Source organism: Miscanthus floridulus, chromosome 14 (genome assembly GCF_019320115.1).
Source record: "Miscanthus floridulus cultivar M001 chromosome 14, ASM1932011v1, whole genome shotgun sequence".
Taxonomy (NCBI): Eukaryota; Viridiplantae; Streptophyta; class Magnoliopsida; order Poales; family Poaceae; genus Miscanthus; species Miscanthus floridulus.
The window spans coordinates 51,853,645-51,865,935 of record NC_089593.1 but is presented as its reverse complement, the minus strand read 5'-3'; the positions used below and the strand labels follow the sequence as shown (position 1 = coordinate 51,865,935).

Sequence of the window (12,291 nt, the reverse complement as noted above, 5' to 3'; positions counted from 1 at the left end):
TTGTGGTGATTCACTCACTTGGAGATTCACGCGCTAATTAGCTTCACACGCCAAACCCTCAATAGGGTGCCGCATAACCAACACAAGATGACGATCACACAAGCCACGAGCAATCAACTAGAGTACCTTTTGGCTCTCCACCGGGGAAAGGTCAAGAACCCCTCACAATCACCACGATCGGAGATGGAGACAATCACCAACCTCCGCTCTATGATCCTCGCTGCTCCAAGCCATCTAGGTGGCGGCAACCACCAAGAGTAACAAGCAAATCCCACAGTGAAACACGAACACCAAGTGCCTTTAGATGCAATCACTCAAGCAATGCACTTGGATTCTCTCCCAATCTCACAAAGATGATGAATCAATGATGGAGATGTGTGGGAGGACTTTGGCTAAGCTCACAAGGTTGGTATATCAATGCAAATGGCCAAGAGTGTGAGCTTGAACCGGCCATGGGCCTTAAATAGAAGCCCCCACGAAATAGAGCCGTTGTACCCCTTCACTGGGCACAACACGGGCTGACCGGATGCTCCGGTCATGTTGACTGGACGCTGGACCCAGCGTCCGGTCGCCCGACGACAGCCACATGTCCCGATCTCAACGGTCACTTGAGTTGACCGGACGCTGCGCTATAACTGACCGGACACTGAGCCACCAGCGTCCGATCATTTCCAGTAAGGTTCCAGAAACGCATTTTGCCCACCGGACGCGTCCGGTCATGCACGACCGGACCCTACTAGCGTCCGGTCAGAGACCCTAACCTCTGTGCGCTGCCTAACAACAGGACCGGACCTGCCTCCAGCGTCTGGTCGCTGAGCGACCCAGCGTCCGGTCATGAGACCGAAACGCACGCCCTCTGCAGCCACTGACCGGACGCGTCGGTCCAACCAAGATCAGCGTCCGGTCACTTATAGTGACCTCTGTCTTTTCTGTCTAGGGCGCTGGTGAAGTTCCTAACCCTTGCTCAAATGTGCCAACCACCAAGTGTATCACCTTGTGCACATGTGTTAGCATATTTTCATAAACATTTTCAAGGGTGTTAGCACTCCACTAGATCCTAAATGCATATGCAATGAGTTAGAGCATCTAGTGGCACTTTGATAACCGCATTTCGATACGAGTTTCACCCTAAATGTGATCACACTCTCTAAGTGTCTTGATCACCAAAACAAAATAACTCCTACCATTTATACCTTTGCCTTGAGCTTTATGTTTTTCTCTTTCTTCTTTCCAAGTCCAAGCACTTGATCATCGTCATGGCATCATCATCATCATCATGCTATGATCTTCATTTGCTTCACCACTTGGAATGTGCTACCTATCGCATGATCACTTGATAAACTAGGTTAGCACTTAGGGTTTCATCAATTCACGAAAACCAAACTAGAGCTTTCAGCATGACATCACAGTGAGGTCATCAAGCTAGCAAGGCAAAGTTCCGAGCCGCCGGCCGGCCGCGCGCCGCATCCTGGAGCACCTTCGGCCTGCTAGACCTCCACGAGGAGCACATCGTGAACATGATGCCGTCATGAAGCGCGTGCTGCTCGCCGTCGGCGTGCGCATGGACGACTACCCACTGTTCCTCCACCCATTCTTCTGGCGGCATCAGTGCCATGCCCTCGCCGTGGGGTCGCCAGCACCGGGTCCCTGCCGTAGAGCCTGAACTCCCGACCACGGCCTTGGTAGCCGTCTAGCAGGTGCAAGTGCGCCTCTAGGTTGTGGAAGCACACCAGGTCTAGCGTTTCCACATTGAGGTACGGCGACACCCTGTGGTCCAGTGCTAGCTCCGCGCCGACGTGCACGTACACGCCCAGCTCCTGGTCCAGCCACGCCTTGAACCGCGTGTTCCCCACCCGCGGGCCAGAGAAGGAGAAGACGCACACCAGCGCCGCCCTGCCGTCCGGTGACACGTTGATTTGAGGATGGGGAATTTCGATTGCTGTGAGGAGAGACCGTGGGGTGCGGTTTATTTATAGAATGGAGCAGTGATCTCTGATTGGTGGAGGAATTGGTGCCGCGGATCGACGACGTGGAGGCCAAGATGTGTTTGCTGAGTGTCCGAGATCCGACACTTGACAAATCCAGGTTTGCCGAGTGTTGGATCGGGACACTCAGCAAACCCCTTTTTTCATTTTTTTTTCTTTTCCTTCTTTTCCTTCGGACGGCTCACGTACTAATGCATGTGGACTTTGCCGAGTGCCTATCTTTTGCCGAGTGTTTTTGTTCTCGTTTGCTGAGTGTTTTTTACCTCTTTTGCCGAGTGTTTTTATGGTAGCACTCCGCAAAGAGCTTCTTTGTCGAGTGTCCGATATAATGCACTCGGTAAAGATTCTTGCACTCGGCAAACTAAGGGTTTCCGGTAGTGCTAGAGGGGGGTACCCACTCCTGGCATGTCTTGGTGCCCCAATCGCTTTGGTGCAGTGGTTTGCACAGCCCCTTGCTCTCTGCTATAAATTTCCCTAAAATTTATGACACCTGATGTTGTTAATAAATATTCAAAGACCAAATTAAAGCCTGAATTATCAAACCATGACCATGAATGCTTGTGAACATAACTTTGAAGTTTGGCCTACATACTCTTTATTCCTAGCACATAATCTTGTTGCTTGTGAGACATCTTTTAAAATAGCAAGACATATCAACTAGGCTATTGTGAAGTGAGATATGGTTATTATAAGAAGCAATCTTACCTCTTTGATTCAAGTGCTTGGAGATTTGTTTTGATCAAAATGTTCTAAAACCAATGGCTTCACAACTCCTCTATGGTAAGACATGTCCTACCAAGGCCAAATATACCATACATGATGAAATCTCTATCTTTTTTGCAACTTGGTTTTGTTTTAAGTTTTGTCAAAGGTTGTGAATTTAGTGAGAAATTTACCATGCTCTTATAATCAAGATCATGTACACACTACCCAAAATATATTATACTTTATACAACGAAACCAAGTAAGTAGGAACATGCCATTCCATCTCCACCAAATAAAATACTCCATGTTTTATATATGATCCCTCTAGTGGCGGATCTAGGATTCAACGGAAGAGGGGGCTGAAGTCATCTTCAACCTCTAAAGCCCCTCCTCTCTCTTTCATGTCTACAAAAATTAGGAGGGGCTCCATTGTCATGGAGGTGGTAGGAGGGGCTTCAACGCCACCCGACCCCACTGCTTGATCCGCCCCTGGATCCTCTCTAAAAATACTCCATGTATTAAAAATGAAAAGAAATATTATGATGGTGAGAAAAGAAATAAAAATGAAAAAATAAGGAAGATGGGAAAATGTGAGCCATGACCTCAAAATAATGTTCATCCTTTCATTCCACACACCTTGCACGTCACATGTAAATACTAGATACTAAGCTCTATTTAAATGTAGTAACAAAATATATCAACAAGCAATGGGGAAAATGAAGACCACTGCAGAGTTGAAGCCTAAACGGGAAATGAGTACAATATACCGACGGCCAGGTGCAAGTCTAACCCGACAGTGACACTCGTCATATCACTACTGGGTATGGTATTTTGATCCGACAGTGATACACATGATCTCACACCTGAGTTTAGGCATGGCCCGACAGTGACACCGGTCATCATATTACTACGTACTGGTTGATGATTTTACCCACTAATTATATCATATGTCAATGTTGGGTCCGTAAACAACAATGTTATAAGTAAGCCCCATCACCATCAATTGCCCTCTATTGGACACAATTTCGACAATGATGCCAGGTTTAGACCCGCTAGTGATTGCTTGTTCTATACTAGTGCACAATCTCATGCAATAGGTTCATTGATACCTTTTTGTGATATTCTGCCGGTATTGATTTTTCCCCTTAATGTATACATAGTGCAGTAGTATATATAGTTTAAGTTTGTTGAGCTAGGAAAAAATAGTGATGTTTTTGACGAAGAGACAAATTTAATTGGTGCTGACTAATTTTAAATTTGTCCTGGTCCTGGTCCACGTGGACGTACGTACGTGTCATCCGTTGTCTGCATGCATGCGCAAGTACGCAGGCAGGCAGGGAGCCGCGAGTCTCGAAATAACCACCGGGGCAACCGCCAGCCCCGGGCAACCGCGCGTCCGCGCGCAACCGCCGGCGCCACGCATCGCGGCGCTACATAATTCTGCACCGCCACCACCACCGCCCTCGCGCCCCGTCGGAACGCACTCTCGATCGGCCATCGTCTCCAACGCACGATCGTCGAACCGCCCAATCGAGCCAGCAAGAAGTGAGACCGGCGGACACCATGCAGGCGGTGCGTTCGGCCGCGGAGGGGGAGGAGGAACAGGCACAGGAGCAGGAGCAGGCGGTGAGGGAGGAGGCGGCCGAGGTGAAGAGGGAGGTGGCCAAGGCGCACGAGGAGGAGGCGGTGCCTGAGGAGAAAGACGTGGCGGTTGTCGGTGAGGAGGCCGAGGCCGAGGCGGAGGCGGAGACTGAGGGCGAGGGGGAGGCGGAGGCGGAAGCGGAGGCCGGTGCGTCTGCGAAGAAGAACCGCATCCAGGTGTCCACCAACAAGAAGCCGCTCTATTTCTACGTCAATCTCGCCAAGGTTTGCCTCTACTGTTCACAGACACGTAGACATGCGTGGTCATATCATGCAACTCATAGTATAGTGTCGTCACGCAAGGATGATTAACATTTCTGATTTGTATCAAGATAAATTTCTCACTCCGGGGTACCTACATATACATACAGAGATAAATAAACAACAATATATACTTATAAATAGCAATGCTTGGATAAGAATTTTCCACATGTTTTACAGTTTTTTGTTTCTCCAAAGCGGAATCTACTGTCGAATTGCTTTGTGTGAAATAACTCATGTGCTCAAAAAAATGCGGATAGTTCACATGCGCACACACCGGGATCCCTCAATAGGATTTCAATTGTAGTATATAAAGCTTGAGGTCTCTAAACTAAAGCATGTGAATGTTGAGTGCAGAGGTACATGCAGAACTACGACGAGGTTGAACTCTCTGCTCTGGGGATGGGTAAATCTATTCAATTCCTATGCTACTCAATCACCTCCCCAATATTCTTTCATTCCCAGATGACGCATTACATTGTTTCTCTGGGGCATCAAATCCGGCCTTTTTGGTTGCAGCCATTGGTACCGTCGTGACTGTCGCCGAGATCCTCAAGAACAATGGCCTCGCCACTGAAAAGAGTAAGGCGTCGTCATACTCATGCCTATATGATTACCCTCTGAATCTTGAAGCTTTAGTTTTCGTCCCACATGTATGTTTCACATTCTTTTTCTATCGATCGATCCTTTCTAGAGATCCTGACATCAACCATCGGCACCAAAGACGAGTCCAAGGGCCGGCTTGTCCGTAAAGCCAAGGTGGCATATGACATCTCACCTCCCCCCACCCCCCTCTTTCCTTCTGAACTCAAGATCCCAGCTAGATCCAAATGTGTAAAATAAACGACACCATTTTGATCAATGTGTATTTTTCTTTTCGGTTTCAGATTGAGATTCTGCTGTGCAAATCAGAGAATTTCAACAGCATCATGTCTAGCAAGAAATCCGACCGCCTGAAATCCGCCGAGGAAGAGATCAAGGTGTGATCGATCTGATCAACTTCTCCAACCGTTCTCCAGCAGGGGCCTCCCTCCTGTTCCATTTCCAGAGGCTGGCAGCTCACCACAGCTTGGATTGATTGGCCACCGGCAGTCTGATTAAGTACTAGTAATCAGGGTACCTTAATTACCTTATTAGTCCTTGTTGAGATGGATCAGATCTTGTGAGTTAAGTAAAAGCATGCAAGATATATATATGTGTCAAGTCAACGGCATCGCCACTACATTGAGATGATGAAGACGATGAAACGGTTGTAGAATTTTACCAGAGGCTGGGAATATTATTTATGCATGTCTCTCTAGTTTGTTGTTGTATGTGAACAAACGCTAAAGGTTTCTGTAATTTTAATTTGCTGCTGTGCTGGCAATTTAATTTCAGAACAACAGTTAATTAAGTTCTGCGTGCCACATTAATCTATGTAAGAAAGAAATATTGTTATATGTAAAAAGGCTATCGTTAGAACTAGTTAAACGTATCTAATTGTGACAAAGTTTTAGCAAAATATACTAACATCTGCAAATTCAAATAAATGCATAGTCATAACCTTTTGCAGAGAAAAAACTAACTTTATAAATATGGACATAGTTAGAGAAATTTGACTTCGTAGCAATAACAACAAATATAATTTCACACACAAAGTACGGTGTTGTTTGATTTTCCTTGCAGTTCTTAACTTATCGGCTCAGCTTATCAGTCATGATACAGTGTTTTTCTCTCACAACAAAACAGTATCAACCGGCTTATTAGCCGCAGAAACCATCAGCCGAACAGCTCGTTCATTGTGCAAGCGCGCCGATTTATATGTACGGTTTTACAAATATGCAAACATATATATGTGCATTGCAATTTGCTAAATAATACATGCTCCCTACGTCCCAATAAAAATGTCGTTTTAGCATTCAAAAGTTATCCTAGAAAAAGTTTCATTTTAGGTGCGAGTCCTAGGACTACCACCCTCCACCGTAGAGTGCAAACTTATACTTTCACCTCTTCCCACCTCCCGCTCACTAGCTTGCTCAAAATAAATGTTACACCATAAATCGTTTACTAAAACACTACATGAGCATCATGTTTATGTGTTAATGCATGTAATAAAGAGTGTAGATAAATTTCCGCAACTCAAAACGATCAACGGAAGTGCGAAACGAAAGTTAATTTAATAGTCGTGTTATATCACTTAGGGTTTAAAACCAAATTTTATTAAGCAAAAATTCTATAGAACATGTATGTGATACTTAAATAAGGTTTGAAGTGCAAACTTTGTATATGACAATGAAATACTCGCGGTCGAAAAATGATATTACTAGCTAAGATTTCCAATAGCTTAGAAATGTAATTTGAAATAGAGTTCAACGCAAAACTTAGAAAAATTTCGAAGTTTGCCGACAGATAGACAGTGCTAGGTTTGGCAATTTATTGTGTGAGATTGGGTTAAGCAGTAGGATAGTATTATGGCTTGTTTTGTAGTCTAATATACCCTCTTGGGTATAGCTAAAGTGGTTTGGGGATGGGATCAACGGTTTTGTCATGGTTGACGCTTTAAAAGGCGTGCACTGCATGTTTTGGGCCGATTAGCCGAGAGTGTGTGATCACCGCGCGCCTGGGGCACCGCTAGCCACCCTAACCGGGCGCCTGGCACGCTGCACACTACTGCTGGTGCCACTGCCGATGCAACTATTGCTGCATGTCGTCCTGCTGCCCTGCCCCGCTGGTCACTGGTGCCGCTGCCATCGCATCACCGCTGTGGCGCACGTCGCCCTCCACTAGCTTCGCTACCGTCGTTGTTTCCACTCGGGGTGCAATGGCATCGCATGGCCGTAGCCACTATCGCCAACACGTGCATGTTCCCTCTGTGCCGCGTCGTCCCGCCGAGGGCGCTGTGTGCACAGGGTCATGACACCCCCACGTGCCCTGCTCCGCCTGGCATACGCGTGCCGCCGAGGTGGCACAGCGCCCCTCTGCACACCGTGCCGCTGCCACTGCTGCCCTTTCTCTGCCCGCACATGTAGCCGTCCTCAGTCGCGCCCTTTGTCCTCTTCTATTAAGTGGCAAGCGCCATGCCGCGCTTCCCAACCACCACCGCTTTGAATGGCGTCACGCTGGCCTGACGAGCCACGCCAAAGCTAAAACCGCAGCGCTTGGTCACCTCTGAGGTAATTGCGCTCGCCTGAGGCTCGATTGGGAACCTAGCTACGCGCCAAGCCCGCGCGCTGCCACAGTCGTGCGATGCCGAGCTCCAATTTGGAGTTTTCCCCGTCGCCAGTCATCTTATGGCCAAATTCAAGCCACTCCAGAGCACCCCATTCACAGAGCTTTAGCATCCAATTATGTGGCACCATTATCTTTGCCTTGATTCCCTCTCCACCCTACGCCCCTTTGTCGAACCACTACCGCCATCCCCGGGGTGTCGCCATGTCCATGTCCATCGCAGAGCACCGCCAAGCCACTCGGTCGCTCATGGCCAGCGCCGCTCAGGTAGTCCCTACCTAACAGTTACGATGGCCAGTTTTTTGGTGAGTCACTGAAGCTCGTACACTAGCTAGTTGATCACCTAGCTGCCCTAGTTCGCCAGAATGGTTGCAACGCCATAGTGAACCGCCGTGCGTCGCTGCCGCGCGCGCTAGTGTGTCCCATAGCTCCCTACCGCTTTCTAGGGCTGTCGTTCAAGCTAGCTTTGGCGATCGATCCCTTAGAAAAGCTAGGGTGGGTCCTAGTTGCCCGGCGTGAGCGTGGAATGCCGATGGAGGTCGCATCATCGCGCGCCGCCGCTAGGAGCTTTGTGATGGGAATTGGAAGAAATCCAGGGTGCTAGGTGAAAGGACTGAGAGAAGGGGGAATAGTGGTGAGGACCGCTGGTTAATTCTCCATTAGTGCAAGGTCCTTTTTGCAGGGTTGCCTGTGCGCGTGGCCTCCCCGCGTGGGCCACTTTTGCTGGGCCGGTCCATTGGTCGTGGGCCGTGCTCACACGTGCGTTGTGCCACGTGGGTCGGGCGTTGCGGGCCGCGCAAAGAAATTGGTTTTCCTTTTCCAGGGAATTAGTAAATGCTTTTCCAATTTAGTTTTGAGCTGATCTTTACTAAATTATATAAAATCATGTAGGTGTCCAAAAATTATGTAATAAATTTTGTTAGATTCCTAAATTTGTGATCTATCTGTTAGTATATTTAGTTCATGTAGTTCTGTGGTATTTTTAGGGTTACTTTATTTATTTTAGAATGCTTGTTATTATTATGATTACTTAGAGAATGAATTTTTGTGATGAAATGGTAGAAATGCTAGCTTTGAAATTTTTATAGTATATTCATTAGATTATTATGTGCTCATTGTAATTTTTGTAACTTTAGAATAGGATGAGAAATGGGTTAGCTAAGTACTCCTTGTTTTAGTATATATATTAAATCGGTAATAAGAATAAGGATGCATTTAGTTGCTAAGATAATGCTTGAAAGGTTTTATACTTGTTGAGTGGGAATAATAGGTAACTTAGCATCTTAGTCATTAGAGTTAGCTTAGTAGTTTGGTAGATGTATTCTTATTTTAAGAGTTGTTGTTGCTGTGTTACTAAGTGTTGCATCATCATTTTATACATGTAGATAACAAGTTGGTAGAGTTCATAATCGCGGGCGAGCCAGAGTACGAGGAGATAATCGAAGAGTACGAGGAGGAGATCCTCATCCAGGAGGGAGCCCCGGAGCCACCAGCTACTGACTTTGCTGACACCCCGCCTGCCCAAGGCAAGCCCCGGTGCATAACCCTTATTTTAAATTATCACTGGATATATATATATATATATGTGTGTGATGTGCATTTATGTTACATGTATTTTATGGAAACTACATGCATAGATATACCTACCTATGAGTCCTACTAGCATAGGTCGAGTAGCTGCTATGCTTAGGATTTTCGGTAGCGTGAGTAACCTGTTGTTACTCACAATTGGTGATTATTATTATCACTCTTATGATAAAATGGTGAAAGGAAAATGGAGACCAGGCAGGGTTATGGTACGGATATTGGTGGGTGTAAGGTGTTGTGTCCCGTGGCCAATGGGGCATAGCTTGGTTACATTGTTTTCCCTGTCTGTGTCGGTTAAGGATCAGCCGTTGCATTGGATTCTAGTCAGGTCATAGACTTATTATCCTGAGCACATACTTGTTTATGGGAATAGGGAAGGCTCATTGCTCTCTTGTCATGGGTTCCAATTCTTTTTGGACCGACTGATTGGAGGCGAGGATGGTGGAGGTCTAAGCACCATCTAAGTTCGGGACCCAGGTGTGGGGCTTGGAGTCCAAGTTTGGATGGGACCTCGACCTCTTGACAGGAGAGTGTTGTGTTGGTCCTACTTGTGCCTAGGGTACAAGCGGGGCATGTATTTTGGGGTACCTAGCTGGGCACATTGATTTGTGAATCACCGGGTAATCCGGTATGACTTATCTACAATCTAGCACCGTAGTAAGAACTAGAAGATGATAGATGATGAAATGGATCTATTTGCTCAACTCTTGCTTGAAAGTAGAACAGGTGCTTACCTAGAATGGTTAGATAATGAACTAATCATGACTGCTAATAAGAAACATACATAAGGATTTAGTACTAGTATTGCTTTCCGCAAAAAGGAAACCCAGCGAACCATAAAGTTTATCATATCCTTTGGAGTCGGGAAATTATTCCCACTAGTCGGGTAAGTCTTGCGAGTATATTGTGTACTCAGGGTTTATTTACCCCTGTTGTAGGTGCAGCTTGAGGAGTAGTTGTTGTGTGAAGGATTCTTCTGATGGGCACATATAGATCCTTATATATTATCGATAGACATTTATTTTAATTCCGCTGTTTAAATTCCGCACTCTGTATTTCTAAGAACTTTGGTTGTATGAAATGGACTAAGTATTGTAAACCTATTCTCATTATTAGATCCTAGAGGGAAAACATGGATTATTTGAGCTCTCCCTTGGGGTGTGCTCGACGGAATCCACCCGATGTAGCTTGCTTTTGGGGTGCTTAGGGTCTAGTGGAAGACTAGTGTCGACAGTATATCATCGGGAGTCCTTTGAGGGGTATCCCATGAAGGTAGATTGATCGGCAAAGATATGTGTAATCGAGAACAAGAAGGCAACAGATACACAAGAGTTAGATAGGTTTGGGCCGTCAGCATGACGTAATACCCTACTCATGTGGCTTGTTGGTTTGTATTGGCGATTGTATGATATTGCGTGTGTTTTGAGGGGGTCCCTACCCACCTTATATAGTCTAGGGGCAGGGTTACAAGTTGGTTAGATCTAGGAGATAACTAAAAAGTAACAACAGATTACAGGAATCATGGGATTGAACGTATCCTAACAGATCTCGTAGTATCTTCAGGATATCTTCCCGGTTTCTTGCGGGGCGTTCCGAGCAGCGCCGTGCTCCACAAGGCTTCATCTTGTGGGCTGGACCACCCCTAGAGGCGCAGCCCATATAGTCTGCCATGGGTATCCGGGGTCATACCCCCCATAGCTAGTCCCTGAGTGCCTTGTATCCATTGTGCAACGCTGTCTTAAGCTTGTCTAGGTAGGTGTGAGCAAAGCCGAGCAGTCAGACTCATAGTCCAACCACCATACTAAGTCACTGAGCAGTTGTGAACCATCGTCGAGCAGTGTATCCCAAGTAAGGCTTGCCATAAGGATGTAAGGAGCTCAAGTTCAAAATCAAAAAATTTCTCGTTGTAAACCAAGTGTGCCCACTTAGAGTCCAACCACGAGAAAGGGAGGTAATCGTCTTCAACTTCAGGAGGCACAGAGTCTTCTAGATTAAAGCAAACACACTCACTGCAAGGTGAAGTGTGCCCACTTAGTCCCCGAGCCTGATAGTAGTTGACATAGTCATGTGGTGCTAGGGTCCAAAGTAGAAGAAAAGCAGAAGACCAGCCGAGCAGGCAACTAGTCCCTGGGCGGTGCCCTGAAATGAAAAATGCACAATCACCGCAAGGTGAAGTGTGCCCACTTAGTCCTCGAGCCTAATAGTAGGTGACGTGGTAATATGGTGCCAGGGTTAGAAACAACATCAACAAGAAGAAAATCCCCAGTGTGGTGAGGAACCAAGTCATAGTGATGACGTAGTCCCTGAGCCACAAGTGAAAATCTTGGAGAAATCAAATCATGGAGAAAAATCTAGAGTAATGGCTGTACAGTAGGAGTTATTGAGCTTTAATGGTATTGCGGAGAAGTCGGTGAATATTTGGTGTGCAGTAATAAGTTGTGGCGAAAAATGGGCGATATGGGTTGCAGTTGCACGGAAGCCCAGGTAACGGCCCGCCATGTCGCTTCGGGGAATTCGGAGAGGCGCAAATCGTGGTGCGGTTTCCCAAAAACCCTTGAATGTGAAAAGTGGGGAGGGTGCTTTATAACTATGCCGCCGCACTCCGCGCTCCCACCTTTGCAACTTCACCACTTCATCTTCCTCCTCAGCCCTCGCGCTTCCCGATTCACATTCACACGTGCTTCTGCCGCCAGTCCCAACCCAGATCTAAGAGATGCCACCAAAGAGGGGAGGTGGTAACCCAAAGAAGGTGGCTGCCGGAGTGAGCCGTGACAAGGAATGGGTGCCATCACTCATGGGGGAGGCGAAGCTCAATGGGATGTTGGAGGTGGGCATTCTTCCTTATCGTATCACCACCAGATGGCGTCCAGCCGACGATGAGCCCTTTCCGATGTCGCACACTGAT

At 46.8% G+C, this 12,291-nt stretch overlaps 1 protein-coding gene across 1 annotated transcript; it reads left to right on the top strand.

The window, feature by feature from the left end:
* The first annotated feature begins 4,138 nt into the window (after nucleotides 1–4,138).
* On the top strand, nucleotides 4,139–5,781 carry LOC136505555 (uncharacterized protein At2g34160-like). The gene is made up of 5 exons (XM_066500729.1): nucleotides 4,139–4,556; nucleotides 4,950–4,998; nucleotides 5,112–5,174; nucleotides 5,287–5,351; nucleotides 5,480–5,781. Exons 1-5 carry the CDS (start codon nucleotides 4,254–4,256, stop codon nucleotides 5,576–5,578), a joined length of 579 nt encoding a protein of 192 aa, XP_066356826.1. The 5' UTR covers nucleotides 4,139–4,253; the 3' UTR covers nucleotides 5,579–5,781.
* Nucleotides 5,782–12,291: the final 6,510 nt, after the last annotated feature.

What these genes read in the sequence shown, in the direction of transcription:
- LOC136505555 (XM_066500729.1), top strand. Translation starts at nt 4,254, where the DNA reads ATGCAGGCGGTGCGTTCGGCCGCGGAGGGGGAGGAGGAACAGGCACAG. An exon ending in TCTACGTCAATCTCGCCAAG is followed by an intron (nt 4,557 to 4,949) that starts GTTTGCCTCTAC and finishes TGTTGAGTGCAG; the next exon opens with AGGTACATGCAGAACTACGA. An exon ending in GGCTTGTCCGTAAAGCCAAG is followed by an intron (nt 5,352 to 5,479) that starts GTGGCATATGAC and finishes TTTCGGTTTCAG; the next exon opens with ATTGAGATTCTGCTGTGCAA.